General features: G+C 43.3%; 1 protein-coding gene across 2 annotated transcripts in view; it reads right to left on the bottom strand.

Moving 5' to 3' along the window:
* The window catches only part of CDH12 (cadherin 12), a 1,010,774-nt gene that overhangs the window by 348,841 nt on the left and 642,364 nt on the right, over positions 1 to 19,569 (bottom strand). The window contains exon 4 of one of the 2 annotated variants that reach the window (XM_075585915.1): positions 2,768 to 2,887. The exons of the other annotated variant lie outside the window; for it this stretch is intronic. Within the exon in view, the coding sequence (XP_075442030.1) occupies positions 2,768 to 2,887 (120 nt within the window). The remainder of the gene's footprint in view (positions 1 to 2,767; positions 2,888 to 19,569) is intronic. 2 annotated transcript variants of the gene reach the window in all.

Below are 19,569 nucleotides of genomic sequence, written 5' to 3'. Positions count from 1 at the left end.
CTGTCAACGAGAGGCGGGTCCCACCCAGCTGCATGGGTTCTTCAGTAGATACGGCGGCGGACTCACCTGGAGCTGTATGTGGGAAGGAAGTGGGTTGGATACCTTTTTGATGCTTTCCTTTCTCTGCTCTTCGCTCTTGGAGCACTGATCCATACGGATACAGAGCGCGATGAGTTCCTCCAATGCTGTAGGTCGCTCCAGGGCGGCCAGTTCGTCTTTGAGGGAGTCATTTAAGCCCTGCCAGAACACTGCGGCGAGCGCTTCATCATTCCACCTTGTTTCTGCTGCAATAGTGCGGAATTCAAGTGCGTAGAGAGCCACAGAGCGATTTCCCTTCATTACATTGAGGAGAGAAGATGCGTCTGTTAACCTCCTACCTGGTGTATCGAACACCCTCCGGAATTCAGCACAGAATCGGTCCAGGTTGGAAGTCAGATCCGGCTGTTGCTCCCATATGGGTGTAGCCCAGGCCAAGGCATCGTCGGTCACCAGCGAGATAATGTACGCGACCTTGGAACGGGGAGAAGGAAAATGAGAGGGTAGAAGCTCAAATTGGATGGAACACTGCCCCAGGAAGCCACGACATGCTGAAGGCTCTCCCGCATAGCGATTGGGAGTGGGTAGGCGAGGTTCAGAAGGTGGAATTTGAGGTACCGACGGGGAGAAGATAGGAGCAGGAGGAGCGGCAGTGGTATCAGGAGAGGACAGAAGAGATTTGAGTTGTTCCGAAATGGTCTGGACTGGACCGCGAGGCCGATGTGGGGATACAGGAAAACCGCCACCCTACAGCCACGTGAGCGGGTCCGGTAAGCAGAGTAGTGTGGATAGGCTGGGTTGGGGCAGGAGAGTATAGATTCGTAAAGGTTCTTGCCAGAGTCAGGGTCGGAGAGATCAAGAGTAGTCGAAGTCCAAAGCCAAGGTCGAGGAGAGGAGAAGGTAGAAGTCCGTAGGGCGAGCAGGGGTTCGAGGGTGCCAGAGGTCGGGAGTCCAGATTCAAGCAAGGATCTGTAACGGAATGCAAGAGCAGACTGCGAAGTAACTTGTAGCAAGCACAACCAGAGACTGACTATGCTCAGCAATCAGCTCTGGGCTGGTAGCACTAAATACTGATAGGAGCCAATGAGAACTACCAGCGGTGAGGTCAGATGAAGGTAGAGCGCTGATAGGCTGAGGCTGGATGCAGGGCAGGTGTGGGAGGAACAAGTACATTGGCGGCAGTGGAGATTGACATAGTGGCGTTTGCGCGTGCGCGCAATGCGCGCGACGCCCGCGACGGAAGGGGAGGCAGGAGAACGCCAGGAATTAAGGCAAAAGCCGTCGACGCGCGTAGGGGTCTGCCCCGGCGGCGCGCATGTGCGGGAGCAGATGGAGGAAGGGAGGAGAGGCCACGGGAAAGGATGCCGCGCGCCCCGGCGGCGGAGGTAAGAGCAGGAGCGGGCACCGTGGGTGGCGGCCTTACAATTCATTACATATTACACATTACCTATACACGCTATGTGGGTGCGTAATTTCATTTGTCTCCTACAGTATGAGAAATCCTAACTGATGTGATCCTACCCCAACGTGACCTAATACCAGGATACATAATATTAACTCAGTGTCTTTATTCTAGGCATTTCAAGTGAGTGTATTTCAAATCACTTTTCATGTTGACTCAAAACAATGTTGGCAATATATTACACTATATTAAACTTTTTTGTTTTTGCTCTTTTTTTCATTCTTTTCTTTCTTTTTTGAGGTTGCACTAATTGGTCTCATGCTTTGTTAACCCACGAAGTGCCGACAAAGCTGTGACGTGAATATGCTCATACTATGTGAATGGTGATTTGCATGTCATTACCCAGGGCTACAGACAGTTTTCCCACCCACATCCCCCCCCATGGTGTCAGCTGCCTGGCTATAACACCCCTCTATCACTCACATGCCCTCCCTCTCTCACCCCTACCTCCTCCCTATCATCCACTCCCTGACCTCTCTCTCTTTCTTCATCCCTCTCCCCCACACCTTTACTGTACCTCTCTCCCTCAACTCTATATTTCTCTATTTCTCTTATCTCTCTCCCACACCCTTATCTCTCTCCCGCACCCTTATCTCTCTCTCTCTCTCTCTCTCTCTCTCTCTCTCTCTCTCTCTCTCTTTCTCTCTCTCTCTCTCTCTCTCTTGCCCACAACACACTTCTTTCTCTATCTCCCTCACCCCCAGCTCTCTCTCTCTTTTTCTCCAACCTCACCTCTCTCTCACATCCCCCCACACCCTCCTCTCTCTCTCCCACACTAGCACCTCTTTCTTTCTTTCTCTCTCCCCCACACCCCACCTTTCTCTCTCTTTCCCACACCAGCACATCACTCTCTCCAACACCCCCACCTCTCCCTCCCCTACTTCCCACCTTTCTCTCTCTCTCCCATACTGACCTCTCTCTCACTTGTCTCCAACACACACCCCTTTTGATCCCATAGAAAGCATTTTAACCAGTAAATTACCATCTTAAAGTTACAAAGAAAATGTACTAATTATATATTTTTTCTGTGACCATATATTATGGCTGCTAATTTGGCATAGAGTGGAACATGCTTGAGTTTAGAGTATTATACATGTCAATTAATTCCTTTAGCTTTACACATGAGAAAAGAAATATTACATAACAGTTTTCAACATCAGTTGAGACAACAAACCTAAGGAAAGTAATTAAAATATTTCATTTATATCAACAAAAATCATGCATTCCATACCTTACTTGTGCAATATAATAATTTTACAATGATAATACCTGTTTTAGGATCAATAGAAAAATAAGGTTGTCCCTGAAGAATGCTGTAAACCACTCTTGCACTGTTTCCATAAGTAGGGTCATCTGCATCGGTAGCTTTGACCTGAAGCACATAGGCACCTAAAAATATATATATAAAAAAGTTCTAAAATATAGGCTTGATAGATTTGACTGTAGAGTAATAATTTGCGTCTTTAATTATGATTGAAAAACATTTTTTTTTTAATTATTGTATACTTCTAATCTTTTTAAGCTTCCAAATGTCAGTGTCTGTAGCTTGTGCTCTATCATTGGAGAAAATTATGTACAGGTACTATAGGATCAAGATGTTCAATTGTCTTCGAAAAATGGAGCACATATTTTCATCTGAGTAAATGTATGCCTGCAGCGTATGTAACAAACTTGTTAATCTTGCTTCATATATTTGATACAGAGGATAACACCACATTACACCTGTTGGAGTTATCTGATGGAAATAGAAAGAAAAACTGCATCAGATATAGGTGCAAGCTTTGATATCTTATTATGGTATTGCTCATCACCTAGTCCTCACATAATCAATTCCCAAAATTGGAGCAAAGCACCGTGATACATTGACACAAATCGACAGAGCAAAAAGGATGAAATGTTTATAGTGTTTGGAACAATATTTAATTTGTAACATATCTCCAATTTATGAAAGTTAATCTGTCGTTGACCATAAACAAATTCTCAGAATTCTTAAAATATTTGTTATGGATATCTTTTTACATTTACATAAATAAACAAAATACCAATTTAATGGGCTTCTTAACACTTACTGCCCATAATATCCACATCAAATATTGATAGTTCCTCAGCATATTAATTAAAAAGTTCAAAATAACAAAAGCCTATACAAACATAGAGTATATATTTTAAAAAAAATCCAGAACTTGCTTTGAATAGATCCAATTATTGTTTCCAGCTCATGTTTAAATGTAATACATTTTGGCCCAATCCATCTTCACAAGCACTAACTATTGTATTGATTGTAAGTTTAAAATGGAAATAATTGAAAAAAACAACAGGTATGTGAGCAAAAGGATTTTAAGTAGATTAGCACTAGCAAATATAAAAATGTTTATTTTAATGTACCCTGTAAAAAGGATGTTATGGTCATCACCTTTAGTAGGTACCTTTGTTTCTTGCTTCATCTCATAAGAAAAACAAGAACATGAATCAAAATTAAAACCATAATGGGGTCTATTTAGTAAAGTCCCCAGCTGCAAAAGTCAGGCAAAACCAGTGCAAAAGCAGAGCCATATTCATTAAAGAAAGGGCATTTTTCCTTTGATTCATCTGGTGCAATTAATTTGCCCCAGTTTTGCAGCTGGGAGACTAATGTAAATAACCCCCACTGTGTTTGATCAAAATCTTAGCATTTTTTGTGGCTTATATAGCTCATTAATAGTCATAAAACCTCCCAGATTCTCTGTTGCCTTTGTTCGTGCTTGCTTTGATCTAATCAAGTATAATTATTTTTATGAGAGACCAATAGATATTTCAACCAGACCTGTGCCTACAAAAAGGATCAAAGTTAATGTGATCAGTTAGTGCAACTGGTACAATATACTGTAAGTTTTTGCATGTTTTACTGTAGATGCCTTGTGATTCCCAGGCATAAACTAAAAAAGCTTCTGGTTTCACAAAGTTTATTCTAATAAGCATGTCTAAATTGTCTGTGTGTAATTATAGGTGTAGTCATGACTGGGCCAGCTACCTTTCTGCCTTCCCTGTCACGTAAGTTCTAATAAGATCCAGACAGTGACAGGCTATCCTGTGGGGTTTTCCCCTCCTCCTGTCGCCTCTGTGAGTGGCAGAAGTAGAGATCACATGGGAGTCTGCGTCTGTCCAATAAGGATGCAGATCCTATGCCCTCCCCTTTTGCACCAAAGAGGAGGTGTCCTAAATTATAGAAATGAAATCAGCTCTCACAGGGTGGGGTCCAGGCAGTTCCCTCTTCCCCTTCAAGGGATGAGGATGTAAGCCAAGTCTCCTCCTGCCTGGAAGAAGACATGTGCTCAGTTCCTCATGGACTGGGTGCAATCACAACTCTAGTGAGGCCTCATCATTACCAGCAGGCCTGTACCATCCAGGAGCCTGGAAGCTATCCTGACAACTGATTGCAATCTCTGTAATAACATCATGCAGTGCCTGCAGAATAAAGACCATCCCTTTTTATATATCTGGCTGAGTCGCAATCTATTGACTATATGTATGGGAATAAAAGACTGTCATGGTGGGTATTGCCTTCAGTTCTTATGGAGCCCAATATGGCTGGAGATGCTGACACCAAAAAAGAACATAATGGACCAGCATGAGCCTGTCCTGTTTCCCCATGTCATTGCAGAACACTCAGCATCTCCTGAGCTAAACAGGTACTGTAGAGGCCCCTTTTATTCTCCTACATCCCCGAAAAATTTCGGGGATGTTTTCCGTTTGTCACGCACTTTGCCGCGCGTCAGCCGATTCACTAGACAGCGCTAGCAGGAGGCTAAAGGCGGCCGCCACTGTACCAAGCATCACACAGGACTGCAGCCAGGGTAAACCTCCCAGAGGTGGGGGGAGAGGGAAGCAGTGCTACATAGGCTAAAGCTGGTAAATTTCAGGCATTATTGAAATCCCTGCTCCCTGATTGGATAATACCTGGTATTTTAATGAATCAGTAGTGGCCCGGAATTTTTGCCAAGTTTTTCAGCCAATCAGCTTTCAGTTCTCATTCACAAAGGTTGAGATCGGCTCTCAGACAGGGGAGGTGATTGGACAGGAGGAAGCAGCAAGGCACTAACTCCTCCCCCACCCTGCCTGCAGACAGCTCCACAAAGGAGAGTGAGTGGAAATGTTTATGAATGTTGTGTGTTTTGTGGGGGCAAAGGAGGTCAATTTGTTGGTGTGTGTGTGTCTGCAGTGTGTGGGGTTCCAGGGGTCTGCAGTGGGTGTAGAGGGGGACTGTTGGTGTGTTTTGTGGATGTAGAGGGGACAGCAGTCTATTTTTTTGGTGTTTGTGTGTGTGTGTCTGCAGTGTGTGTTTTGTGGTTGCAGAGGTGGGGCTACAGTGTGTCTTCAGTGAGTGTTTTGTGGGTGGAGGAGGGGTGCAGAATGTTTTGTGTGTTTGTCTGCAGTGTGTGGGTTTAAAGGGGTACTTCAAAGGGTGTAGAGGGGGGCTGCTGGTGTGTGTTATGGGGATGTAGAGGGGTGAGCAATCTGTTTTTTTGGTGTTTGTGTCTGCAGTGTGTTTTGTGGGTGTAGAGGGGGGCTGCAGTGTGTGTGTGTGTGTGTGTGTGTGTGTGTGTGTGTGTGTGTGTGTGTGTGTGTGTGTGTGTGTGTGTGTGTGTGTGTGTGTGTCAGTGGGTGCAGAGGGTGGAGGAGGGCTACAGAGTGTGTTTTGGTGTGTGTGTGTCTGCAGTTTTGTGGGTTTAAAGGGGGCTGCAATGTGTGTTTGTGGGTGTAGAGGGGGGCTGTTGTGTGTGTTTTGTGAGTGTAGAGAAGGGGTGCGCAAAGTTTTTAACTTGCGCCCGCCCTGCCTGCTTACCTCCCGGCTTGCGCCCCCCTCCTCCTCGGCTTCGGCGTCAAATGACGTCGCAAAGTCATGTGAAGTCACATTGCCATGGCATCGTGACCCCACATGACCCCGTGGTGTCATTTGACGCCGGTTACCATGGCTATGCGTCGCCCGCTGAAGATAAGGTATTAAAAGCTGCAGAGGCCTCGCGCGGTCCCCCGGCATTTAATTTAAATGCCTCGAGGGAGAGAGCGGGACCTCTGTAGCTGCCGTCCCCCCACAAAAATTCTACTGCCCCCCACTTTCCACACCTGTGGTGTAAAGGGTGGAGGAGGGCTGCTGTATGTTTTGTGGGTGTAGAGGAGGTGGGGCTGCAGAGTGTGTTTGTGTGTGTGTATAGAGGAGGGGGCTGCAGAGTGTGTGTATATAGTGGGGGTTGTGTGTATTTACAATTTGCAGGTAAAGCAAAATAATGAAGACAATCATGCTGATAAAAATCAATATGTCTAAAAAAGTGTATATCTTTTTAATGAAAAAGTAAAAAAAAAAAAAAAAGCCTACATTTAGCTAACAATAGTAATAATCCGCTTAGAACAGGGCATTACTGGCCAATAATGCCCTGGAAGAGTTGAAGACTGGGGGCGAAGCCGAGGCCAGTAATGTCCTGTTCTAAGGGGATTATTATTTAAGTATAGAATTACAGTAAATAAACAAATGTTAGGGAAAAATGCTACACGTTGGTCAATATTGAGTTGTATATTTTTGTTTTTCTCACTATATTAGTGATGAGATAGGGCCAGCTCAGACAGAACGTGATGCGATGTGCGCGCGCACATGCGTTGCAATTTCGGGTGGTTCGGTGTGAGTTTTCAAACTGAAAACTCCACCGATGGCAAAGTGCACCGTTGTCGCTGCCACATTTTGTTGCCACAACCGGAACTGAAATTTGGTGCTACTTTCGCGTGACTTTGAGCTGGTTCAGCCAATAGAGGCAAACCAGCTCCGTGACGTGTCCGTTACACGCCCCCACCACATCCCCAAATGCGGCGACCCAACACTTGCAGTTTGAGCAGAGATCAATGGGCTGCAGGAGCGTGCATCAGAGACGCAAACGCAAGCATGGTCCCGCAGCAGCCTGTCTGAGTGAGCCCTCACCATACTTTACCTTACTACAGTTTGTGGAAGGGGATGTATCACAACTCATGGAAAATGTTTTCCCAGACAATCTTACTTTTTCAAGCTTTGATGAATGGGGTCCTTGGTGTTCAAAGGAGGCAGAAATATAATCAGTACTATACTTTCAGATGCATAACATATTTTATTTAGAATCCACTTTTTCTTTTCAATGTTTTTATTTATAATAATGAAAGTACTGTAGATGTATGAGTCAGTGCACCACCTCATTAGTTTTCAAGTTCAGTGAGAGGGAGACCTTGCTCAGAATTCATAGCCTTAGAAATATCAATGAGAATTTCAGTTTTGGCTTAGTACAGTATAGTGTATTTTTGCATCTATGAAGAGAGATTCTGACATTGCCCTTGTGTGGCTTAACTTAATAAAAAAATGGAACCATGAAACAAATAACAGTTATATGCTGTGGGAGAAATGCTTCTTCAGCTGATTTCTACATGAATTGTAAGAGGTACATATTTCACCCAGGAAAAACTTCTTTAGACTTAAGCATTCATGACCATATTGTCCTGGTAACACAAGCATGCAGGCATCATTAATATCTTTAATAGCAGAAAAACTGAGGAAGACATATCCCTTTACAACTTTGCATTCTAGACAGTGCAGTAATACATTTGTTGCTGACCTTAAAGTCTTAAGTCTTAAAGGAGGTCATGTCCATATAAGCTACACTGCTATTTTCTATCAGGATAGATTAAAAAGGGGACGTTGTACTAACATCTGTGATGTAGCAGCAATGAACTAGCAAATACCTTTTGCATAGTTTTACAATCTTTTATTAAATTGCCTAAAATGGCATTTTCTGGATGTACATGTATATTTGTAACCAATAATAATCCATCATCTAAATCTGAAAATCTAAAACACTATGCAATAATACAAGACAATATGTATTTATAATTATGTTATTCTTAAGCAAATCCATCGTTTCCAACATGCATTTATTGTTATATTAAAGAAGCAATCCCAGCTGCTCTCATTTATTTATTTTTTTCAGCGTGGGAACTGAGGAGTCCTCTGATGGTGAAGCATGTAATTTGCAGCTCATGTGACATACTACTTACCTGTGTAGCTACTGTATTAGTGCCTGTGCTCTTTCCAGGGAAATCAAATTGTCCACCAAATCCTGCTGGCCAATACTGTATGTATCCGTAAAGTAATGGGTTGTGACTTTCTATTTGGGATGCTATGGAAGAACACTGGTAACTACATTGGTAAGTATCTTTGGAGCCATGGGGTACTAAGAGCTAAAAATAAAAAAAAGGTTCTGATACTAATGACCGCCAGTTCCAAATACTGGAAACAAAAGGGTTTATTTAGTGGGATAGATCCATTAAATTAAATTGTGATGAAAAAGGAAGGAAGAAAACAAGAAAATGCAGACTAAACAGGTAGCCGCTATAGCTAGATGAGGGAGCTACAGTCAGTGGCACTCCCTAGGTAGGTACTAGCAAGAGAACGAGAAAAGAAACTTGGTTTAAGCACTCTTCCAACTAACTGGATGCTTAGTGTATGATTTAAAATAATTTTAATTTCAACAAAGAATGTTAAAATACTGGGTATTAAAAAAGCAAAATTGGACGCAGCTATGATCCTAGTAAGTGTGTTGTGATGGGACTCTGGATCTAGATAGATGTGTATGGTTGACCAATTTTTTCAGTCACCACTAGTGATATAAGCAAATACATTAGCTTGATGTCCCCTTGTATAGGGGGGGGGGGGGTAGAGAATAAACAATTTACTGATACCCTAAATGAGTAGTCTAATGCTAATGCATATCATATGATACCAGGATGGTACTGGTACTAACTATTATCAGACATGAAATGATAGTTGAGAGACTGCTGACCCATATGGTTTATGACAAATTCTAGGATGTTTAGTTATTTGTAGGTCACAATAAAATAGTAAAACAAAGTAATACAAACTGTGCACAAATTGTAGTGACATAATATTATATTGCTTAAAATAAATTAAGATATAAACCAGTGAAAAACAAGTGAATAATCAAAGTGATAGTGGTGCACCAAGGTAAAATGCTTTTTAACCTTTGAATAGATGAATGTAAGGTCTGCTGCTCATCAATATTAGTGGCTTAACACCATAAGTCACATGTAAAGAAAAAAGACAGCGCACAACCTCCCATAGTGTAAAATAGTAAATTATATTAAATATAATTAAGTGGTAATATTATGCACGTACAGCAAGGATAAATTAGTTGGACAGGGCATGTTTAAGGTACATGTTACCGCACTGATGGTAAAATAAAATTGTCTGGTGAGTATCAGCTGTTCCACGGTTCTCCTGCTCCAGTCACCTCAGGCGATATTTAAGCAGGCTGCACAGGACTCCGATCAGGACACTAGATCCAGGGACATGTCTACTTGCTTGAAGTTCTGCAAGTACAAAATCCTTATAGAGCGGCAAGCTATGTGCCGAATCAGCAGTATGCCAGAACAAGTCTCTCACACCCCTGTGAACTACTTGCTCAGGGAAATCCCTTACACAGAGCTTCAGATGTCTCAGTATACAGCCGTGGACCCTTTTATTTTAACACTTCTCCGTTATTTTCCGGTGACTTTTTTCAAATGCCACGCGCTATGCGACGTTCATGCGACATTCGTGCCGTATTCATGTCGCAATCATGCCGGCGTCACCCGCGCTTGATCTGTTTAATGAGAACTGTTCGGATTTAATTGGTTGAAATTCTTCGTGTATCCGCCAGGTGGCAAATATTCATGAATTGTAATGAATTCTAACGTACTGTATGCGCATGCGCTTCAGTAATGTGTCGACTTGCAGGTGTTTAAAAAATACCACAGTGGTCCTTTGTGAACTGACCTTGGTACTGAAGAAGTTGTAGAACACTGTATCTATTTAGGTGTTTCATATTAAAAACTAAATGCAAAGTGACTGGTGTTCTATTCCATTGTCCAGAGAGGTCCAGAGATGAGTACACCACTGCAGTCCGTGTTCAAAAAGCCCAACATAACGTTCGCTTATTTAATATGGTCAGCAATTAGTTCCGCAGACGAAAATTATGACTTTTACAAATTTTCACCAGATGCTCATGGGTGGGAGCGTGCGATAAGGAAAAAGTTATGTATCGATCTGTGTTTTTTTCGTATTGCTCCTGCACCCGGAGTTACAGGAGGAGGGTATTGGTGTGTTGCCCCTGATTTTTCCAGTATCTTTGATCATGGAGAGTTCAAAGGGCGAAAGGTCATGGTAAAACCAAATAAGAATCGTCAGTCCCAGGCAAGCAATGTGCCAGTGCCAGCGCCAGCACTAGCACCGGCTTCCAATAATGGTCCGACCGTCTGTGAAAACCTGCTGACCGGCAACCCTTGCTATCTGCCCCCGACTGGATACCTGCAGCCTGAGCAGGATTTCACATACAGATACCAGCAAGCTTGTATGTACCAAAGCGATTTCCAGCTTCATCAGCTGTCAACTACAGGTGTAGCAGGCCCGCTGTCACCTGTCAACTACGTGTATAATGAAGACTACGGGACTGGCAGTGGCTCAGCGCCAACCGAATGGCAAAGTCTATGGTGGGTACAGCTGCCGTATGTAATTATTTTTTTACCATATCAATATCAATGCACAGTAAGAAGTATCCTCACGGGAAAAACGGAGCACAGCAAATGCAAAAATGAGGGGGCTAGATACCGGTAAATAAAAGTCCTTTAATCCATGGTAGACATCATGGCACGGGATATGTTAAAACCTCGAACGCGTTTCGGGCTGTCGCCCTTTGTCAACAAGAATGTTTTACAAACTGCGGCTACCGCAGCTGATATAGGAGTTCCCCTGCCTCCAGCTGATTAATGACGTCTCATACAAATGGCGCGAAATCGTCAAGGTACGATCTGATTGGCCCAAACCCTGGACCAATGAGATCACTAAGCTGTAAATGAAGCGCTAGTACCGAGGAAGGGGGGGGAGGAACGTCACACACATCAGATGCGTAGCATGTGTATGTTGAAAAAGATCAGCATACACTAGTAGAGATCATGAAATGTTAAAAACAGAAACATAAAAACATGTTAAAAGCAATCTTGTACGCTGAAATGGTGGAATAGAAGACATGAATATTCACAGTATATAGGCACATGAATTATAATCCACTATGTATGATGCATACAGATACATAGGGAAGGGTACAGCTGCCGTATGTAATTATTTTTTTACCATATCAATATCAATGCACAGTAAAGCGATTCTCCTGTAATCAATCGCTTTGCTTATGGTTATTTAGTTCTTTTAGTCACAATTCGCCAAAAAGTAGTCCAGCGATATCATTGGCTCAGCAGCTTCTACAGTAGATACTGAACAATTGGTGGACTGCTAGGTGCATTGGAAGCTTGTTGAAATGCATATGAGTCTCATCACATCTAGGCGCATGCGTGTATGTGAACAAGAGACGCCCCACGAGAAAATTATTGTTGGGACTGACCGAGGGAACTGCGGGAACTTCTTTAGGGGACAGACTAATTTGAACCTGCCATTACAGTGATAATTGTATTTTTATTCCTCAGAAAATAAACTTTGTCATCACGCTGAGAACGGCAAATGGAGGGATTTCGATGTATATCGCTTTTGTACACTGCTGAATCTGAATCAGTGCCATTTTTATTGATTAGGATAGAATTACTGTGAGCTTTATAGAAAACCTGAAACAGTATGCGGTTTTTTTCATAAAGTATACAATACTTTTTTACATACTGTACTGTATAATAAACACCGAAAATAAAAAGTATGCATTAATTCTGTACATGTATTACAGTACAGTATTTGTGTTCTAATAATACTAATACTAATAATGCGTTTTAATACTATTTTGATGTAATGCGCATGCCTACAGTATACAGTACAGTACTGTACAGTATGCCGCATGCCTCATTGAAAACGCAAAGGAGACACAATTAAACAATTACAATTTAAAACAAGCAGCATTTTTTTTATTGGTGGAGTACTGTAAGTATAAAAACATTCATGGTGTACTGTAAGTAAAAACATTTAAGAATTCAATTTTAAAAAAGCAGCATTTTTTTTATTAAAGTACACTAACTGAAAACATTTAAGAATACAATTTAAAACAAGCAGCATTTTTTTTATTAAAGTACAGCAACTGAAAACATTTAAGAATACAATTTAAAACAAGCAGAATTTTTTTATTAAAGTACAGCAACTGAAAACATTTACTGTACGAATACAATTTAAAACAAGCAGTACAGTTACAGCAAGTGAAAACATTTACAGGTGTACAATATGGTGTACAGTAAGTAAAAACATTGACAGTATGAATATAATCCAATCACGCAGCGAATTCGATCCCCAGCAGATCGTCCTTCCAGGGACGATGCCTTTTATGCCGCAAAATACCATTTATGGAGTCTCTCACGATTTTCATTAAATGTTCGCTAATTGAAAAATAGCGGCGCAATTCCTCCACAATAGTCTTTCTTAAATTTTCAGGAAGAGTCTTTTTGACGCGATTCCCTTCGTATTTTACATTGTGGGCCCACCTGCAGTACAACGCGTAGGGCACTTGGTGCTTGAAAATGTACATGGCATGTTTCTGGGCTACACCACCACTTGCAAACCTATACTTCTCCCTGAGTGGCTGGGACAGGTCACGCAAGCTGATGTCGGGCACCGTCTCAATGCAAGCGTATGTGGGTGGGATTCTGGGAGAGGGTGTGCTTCTGGGAGCGGGTGTGCTTGTGGCGGAGGGCGAGGGTAAGTTGTCTGGGAGGATGCTTTCCTCCTGTCTTGGTCGCCTTGTCAGTGTTGTCTCCTTGCGTGGTCTTGATGGGGTTGTCATGTCATCCTCGTCAACAGCATGCAGGAACACATATTCTTCTGAAGGTGGGGGTGCGCTTGGTGATGGAAGGTTGAAGGTCCCATTCATCCCATCCATGCCACCCTCATGCTCCAGCGTCCGAGATACAGGGGCATGAACTCCAAGCAAATTATGTATCCCCACTATGTCAGTCTCTATCTTCTCCATTCGTTGATCCATCTTCTCCATCTGTTGATCCATCTTATCCATCCGTTGATCCATCTTCCCCATCCATTGATCCATATTTAGCATGGTCTCTAAAAGAAGATCTATCTTTACCAGCATAGGGTTCCCAGGAATATCGACACTTAACCCATTCAAAAGGCGGTCTAACGAGCTGGATCTTGACCATGGGGTGCTGTGGACATCTGGGTGGATGGGTGCTGAAGAGGATGAGATGGGGGTTCCCTGGAGAGAAGCGGAAGCGTCGGCGATGAGTGATGGAGAAGGTGCCCTGTGGATTTCCCGGAGAGAAGCAACAGAGTCGTCGAAGAGTGATGGAGAAGGTGCCCTGTGGATTTCCGGGAGAGAAGCGACAGAGTCGTCGAGGAGTGATGGAGAAGGTGGCCTGTGAATTTCCAGGAGAGAAGCGGCAGCGTCATCGAGGAGTGATGGAGGAGGTGTCCTCTGGGTTTCCGAAGAGAAGCGGCGGCGGCGAGGGCTGATGGAGAAGGTGTCCTCTGGGTTTCCGGGAGAGAAGCGGCAGTGGCGGCAGCACCGGCAGCGAGGAGTGATGGAGGAGGTGTCCTCTGGGTTTCCGGGAGAGAAGCGGCAGTGGCGGTGGCGAGGGCTGATGGAGAAGGTGTACTCTGGGTTTCCGGGAGAGAAGCGACAGTGGCGGCGAGGGCTGATGGAGAAGGTGACCATTTGTTTTGCTTTGAGTGTACATTACCGAATTTCTTCTTGACATAATAAGGCTTCTTTAAAGCCTTAGATTTCGGAGTCATCAGAAGGTTTTCTTTATTAGCCTTAGCCTTTCGCTTTGGTCTTGGCTTGGAAACGGCTGCTGCCTTTCGCTTTTTCGGCATGACAGGCACGGCAGAAGTGAGTGGCTTCCTGCGTCCGTAGAATCGGGCTCGATCCATGGAAGCAGATGGCACAATGCAGTATCTGGACAAGGGCAAGTTCAGATACAGATGATCGAGTGGGAGGCTATGCAATGTGTGTCACCTTTTATGCATGGTGACGAGGTGCAGGTGTTAAAAGTGGGCGTAATCTAATGTGAGTCATTAAAGTATAAATACACCATCCATTTTGTGGATTCAGACTTAAACTTCTACAGTAAAAGAATGTGAAGTTACACATGCATGTGCAGTAATGTGATACCAGGCTCTGTACGTTATACAGTACACACAGGAATGGGATGACAGGTTCGGGAAGATTGAAGCCAGAAAGCCATAAATTCAAAGGAATGGTGTGGGAGATGTGTACTGTAGATAAGAAGTAGATAAGAAGTTGAAATAGTACTTTAGGATTGAAGCCAGAAAGCCATAAATTCCAAGAAATGGTGTGGGAGATGTGTACTGTAGATAAGAAGTAGATAAGAAGTTGTATGCTGTATGCACCGAAAATGTGATACTGTAACACGCCTATGCGTTTCATTTTACAATTACAGTACTGCGCGCACACACAGACTTGCAGAGAATGTACGGCTGTACTGTACTGTAGGTTGAATTGCTATTAGACTTTTAAGACAACCGCTCACGAACGCCCACCTGTGTTTTTAGACGGTATTGCAGTAAAGCAGACAGCGCTAAAAATCCAAGCGCTACCATACCGAAAACCGCTACGGAAAAAAAGAAAACAGACCGCATCTGGCTGCATCTGGCCACGTCTTGTCAGAGCGACGTGGCTACGGCCACATTAGGATAAGGCGGTTGCAGCTGTATGTGCTGAAGGCTGAATCAGATAAGTCTTAGTAGTATATGGGGGAGAATACTTGCCACAAACTGTTTCAGTTACACTCCTATGCATTTCGTCATTAGAACAAACTTCATCAGGAATATTTATTGTATACATGTGTGGGATATTTAACCCCATTTAACCCCACTCTCAGCTTCTGATTGGTTGCTCAGGGGGTCCAATCAAGCAACCAGTACATCTGCACGTAAGCTGCCAGGAGAAAGTTATTGGTATCAACTTTCTTAAAATAGGTTTTAGTTACAATTTTCCCCAGTCGGGCTTCCAATTATAGATCAAGAAAACATACAGTTTGGGTATCAGTTGTAGAGGTAAATTTTAGGTTGAAATTATTATTATTCAGATAATTTACAAATAATGTAACTGATTCTAAATCCCTACCCCATATACATAAGATATCATCGATGAAACGCCGTCAAACAACAACCCTAGATATAAAAGGGTTATTACACCACACAAAATTGTTCTCCCAGTGTCCCATGTACAGATTCGCGTAGCTTGGGGCAAAGCATGTCTCCATAGCTGTACCGCAAATCTGCACATAGAACTGGGACAGAAAAAGAAAATACGTATTGCATGATCATCTATTGTGAGGTGTGGGGTATCTCAGGAGGATATGATCTTGAAACTACACTGATACATGTTGTGTGATCAGTGCTGTTTGCGATCTAAGCCTCCCCACCCGCTACCACCATAGGGCTCATATCACTGACTATCACGACTGATCCCCTCTGGGAGTTCACCGAGAACTCGATTTGGGGACTTTGTGTTGGCCTGGTCTCCACAAGGCTGATCCATCTGCCTCTCACTTAGAGGTTTTAGGTACTATTTTATTTGTGACCTGATGGAGAAGGTACCAATAACTAAACATCCTAAACTGTGTCTGTGATGGTGAGGGGTTAACCAGGCTCAAAAATAAAGGTTACACCCGCTTGGATACCCCTGATCTGTGTTTGAAGGTCCTAGAGTGTCAGCTCCTGGAACCAAGTTTCGTATATGCATCATTGTGACTGTGTATAAATTATGCGATAATACAGTATTTTTGTGTTTTTGCCTTTCTAGGAGTGCTAGCAAGAGGAGCTTTCTACTCTGTGAGTTTTAGGGAGGGTTTTGCAAAGAAACTTCTTTCAGATTGTGGCTATGTAGCGGGGTTCCCGAGTTATGGGATACCCCAAAGATGTACCTGGGAATCAGGTAAGATTCTCAGGCACATTGTAGCACAGGGCTCTGGCAAAGTCCCACCCTAGAAATGTTCTTGTGACTCACCGCTAGGGTTCCCTGCTTCAGCACAAACAGGAAAGGTAAAAAGAGCATCCTGGATAAAGGTATCCCCAGAATGGTCCCGGGGTTCCCAGCATAAGGTGGGATGCCCAGTTCATGCCCAAGTCACCATGAACCTTGTACAGGGTTTCAGTTGGTGCTCAAGCTAGGTAAAAAATCTGCAAGGTTTTATTGTGTGTCTATTTGTAAAAGTCAGATTTTTACAGTGTGTCAGGTATGCGGCTAGTGAGAGTAGGGAATTCCCTTGTTCTATCCCTGACACCAGACCAGGAGACTGAGGATGTCCCCTCATCTGGAGAAGCAATGCTTGCTTCCCGTGACTCCAAATACTCCTCCAACAAAGTCTTTGCTCCACCATGCGTCGGTAAATTGTATCTCTCACACCAGGCAACAATTCTGGTTCAGTACCAGGACTGGTACCAGCCCGACGTCTTATCCATTTTCACCTGATGGCACTAAGCTAAGCGACAATGAGAACCAGTGTTTTCTCTGCCTTGTAAAATGCGTGCATGTTACTTTTGATTTTGAGGGCTCGCAATCTGTGAGTTTTTCTCTAAGTTATAAGACCCCATATGATTTTACAACATAGGCTCAATGATTCCACAAGCTGCCACCAGTACATAAGCCTGTCATGGGAGACCAGGTACTTACATCTTTTTTCTAGGATCATATCATTGAGCAAAATCAAAATGTAAAATAAATTGCGTTTATTTCTTGGAAACAGACATACACACAATGAATTACAATAATCAAGAGAAAACACACTTACTGGGGTTTTGGGCTGAAAAACTAAACTTCCTTGACCGAAATAAAGTCTTTAACAGGTCTGTTGGAAATGGTGCTGAAAGTAGGTCTTAGAAAAAATTCTTGTAAGGTCCGGGGGAACACCTCTCCATAAGGGGGTTCCTCCCGTGACCTCACTTACCTGCGTTCCGGCTCTCCCCCTTCGCCGAATGTGCGCGCACGGCTGAGGACGTTTACATCCTACCTCAGGGGGAGTTCCCGCCCCCAGTTGAGGCCGCGCGCACCTCTCCCGCGCGACGCACATGCCTGATGCGCGTGTACCGCTCACAAGCTGCATATGCAGCGCAGCTGTGGTATGTTTCTCCCTTCCAATCTCCATCTTCCCTGGGGCCGCTCCCTTGTTACTCCCCCTCTCCCTATTGGTCCTTCCTCCTACTTATACCTTGCTCAGCCATTCATTCTTTGGCTGAGCATAGCTTTGTATGACCTGTGTTAACCACGGTCGTGCTTGCCTCAGTTCCTGTCTCTTTTTGTCTCCCTAGTGATCCCTTGCGTACCGAACCGGCCTGGTTGTGGATCCGCTCTGGTCTTCTACCCCTGGTCTGTATCCTGACCTCCTGGACACCCCTGGTCTGTATCCTGACCTCCTGGACGCCTCTGGTCTGTATCCTGATCTTCTGGACACCCTGACCCCTTTACCTCGGTTTGCGGATTCCGACCTACCTCCCGGCTCTTGACCCCAGGCTCTAAGTACCACCTAAAAATACAAAAAACACAGCGCACAACGCTCATAGTGTATTAAAAATTATATTCACATAAACAATAAATAAGGTGAGTATCGTGCGTACATCAAGATGATGTTAAACAAGCATTTTCGAGATATTGTTACCCAAACACCACGTGGAAGCCGGATCAGATGTCCTCACATGTATTTGGAAGCTGGTTCCTTGGACACCGGTTCCTATTCAGGTAAGTATGGAGTCTCTGAAAGTCCTTGCTGCCACACAGGAATCAACTCGTCTGCAGCTCAACCATAGAATGCTGCTTCAAACGGAGCTCCACGCCGGCTGAAATCCTCTCGCTCCCCTCCGTTCAGACACTTCCGGATCAGTGACGTCACCGTAGGGTTCTCGCCGATATTGGCGCCGATTTCACTGGATCAGCTCGCCGTAGTGGGGCAATATAGTTGAAGGCAACACTGCTAGTAACTTTTCCAACGCGTTTCGAAACCCGTGGGTTTCTTCATCCAGGAATATACACAGGTGGAAATTAGAGGGTTTTAAATCACCTTCTTGCTCTGTTTGGTGCTGCACTTTATACTTTATACTTGTTATATATTTTTTTTTTATATATATACTTTTTGTTAAATCACTTTTTCCGGACCATGGTTTGGAGCCTGGTAGATTGTCGGAAAAAACGTGATGAAAATTTTGATTCACTATTTTCAGAGGAACACACTGTAGTTCCTGATAAGGGAAATGTAAAGGGGTCTATTGAACAACATTTTAAAGTTTTAGAGCAATTACTCCTTACCGAAAGCAAAATCCACCTTGAAAAAAGAACTATACAAAAATATGTGGAGTGTGATAGAGTCCCTAGGGGCCTGCGGTTTCGCAAATCACCTACTTTCGGTAAGGATAATGAACATTTTTTAAAAGAGTGGAATAGAATTATGGATGACTGCTCAATATCACTAATGAAGCTTATTATCTATGAGAGAACAAAAACATTAAAAATAATGGATAAAGAGATCTCAGATGTGATTAAATTGCTCGAGCCCCTAGTAATCGAATATGATTGCTCGGAGCTAGAGCATGACCTCCGCATGAAACTTGAACATGCGGAGGAAGAAACTCTAAAAAAGAAGCACGAAAAGTTTTTTAGAGATAAAGCTGACTACGATAATAACAGACAGAGGAATTGGGCAAAAGATCCAGATAGAAGCAGATCTTTAAAAACTAATCCCAAAGGAGGGGGTGCTAGAGACTCCTCCCAATCCCAAAATAGAAGTAATGATCAGCAAAGAAATTTTAAATCTTATCCCAATCAGAGAGGTTGGGAAAATTGGAATGAGAGGGGCAGGGACACCCAAATGTATGATGATAGAAGAGGCTTTGCATCAAATAACGGGTACTCGCCTCACCCTAGACATGAGGGACACTTTAGAAATCCCAACTATAAAGGGAAAATTATATTCCAAATTTTAAATATGGACAAAGAGAATATGAAAAACATGATTCAAATTTTAATCAAAAAGCTTTTAAACCGAGTCCAAGGTATAGATCACCCGCTCAA

Source organism: Ascaphus truei, chromosome 2 (assembly GCF_040206685.1).
Source record: "Ascaphus truei isolate aAscTru1 chromosome 2, aAscTru1.hap1, whole genome shotgun sequence".
Taxonomy (NCBI): domain Eukaryota; kingdom Metazoa; phylum Chordata; class Amphibia; order Anura; family Ascaphidae; genus Ascaphus; species Ascaphus truei.
The sequence above is the reverse complement of the archived record's forward strand: the minus strand, read 5'-3'. Positions and strand labels throughout refer to the sequence as shown.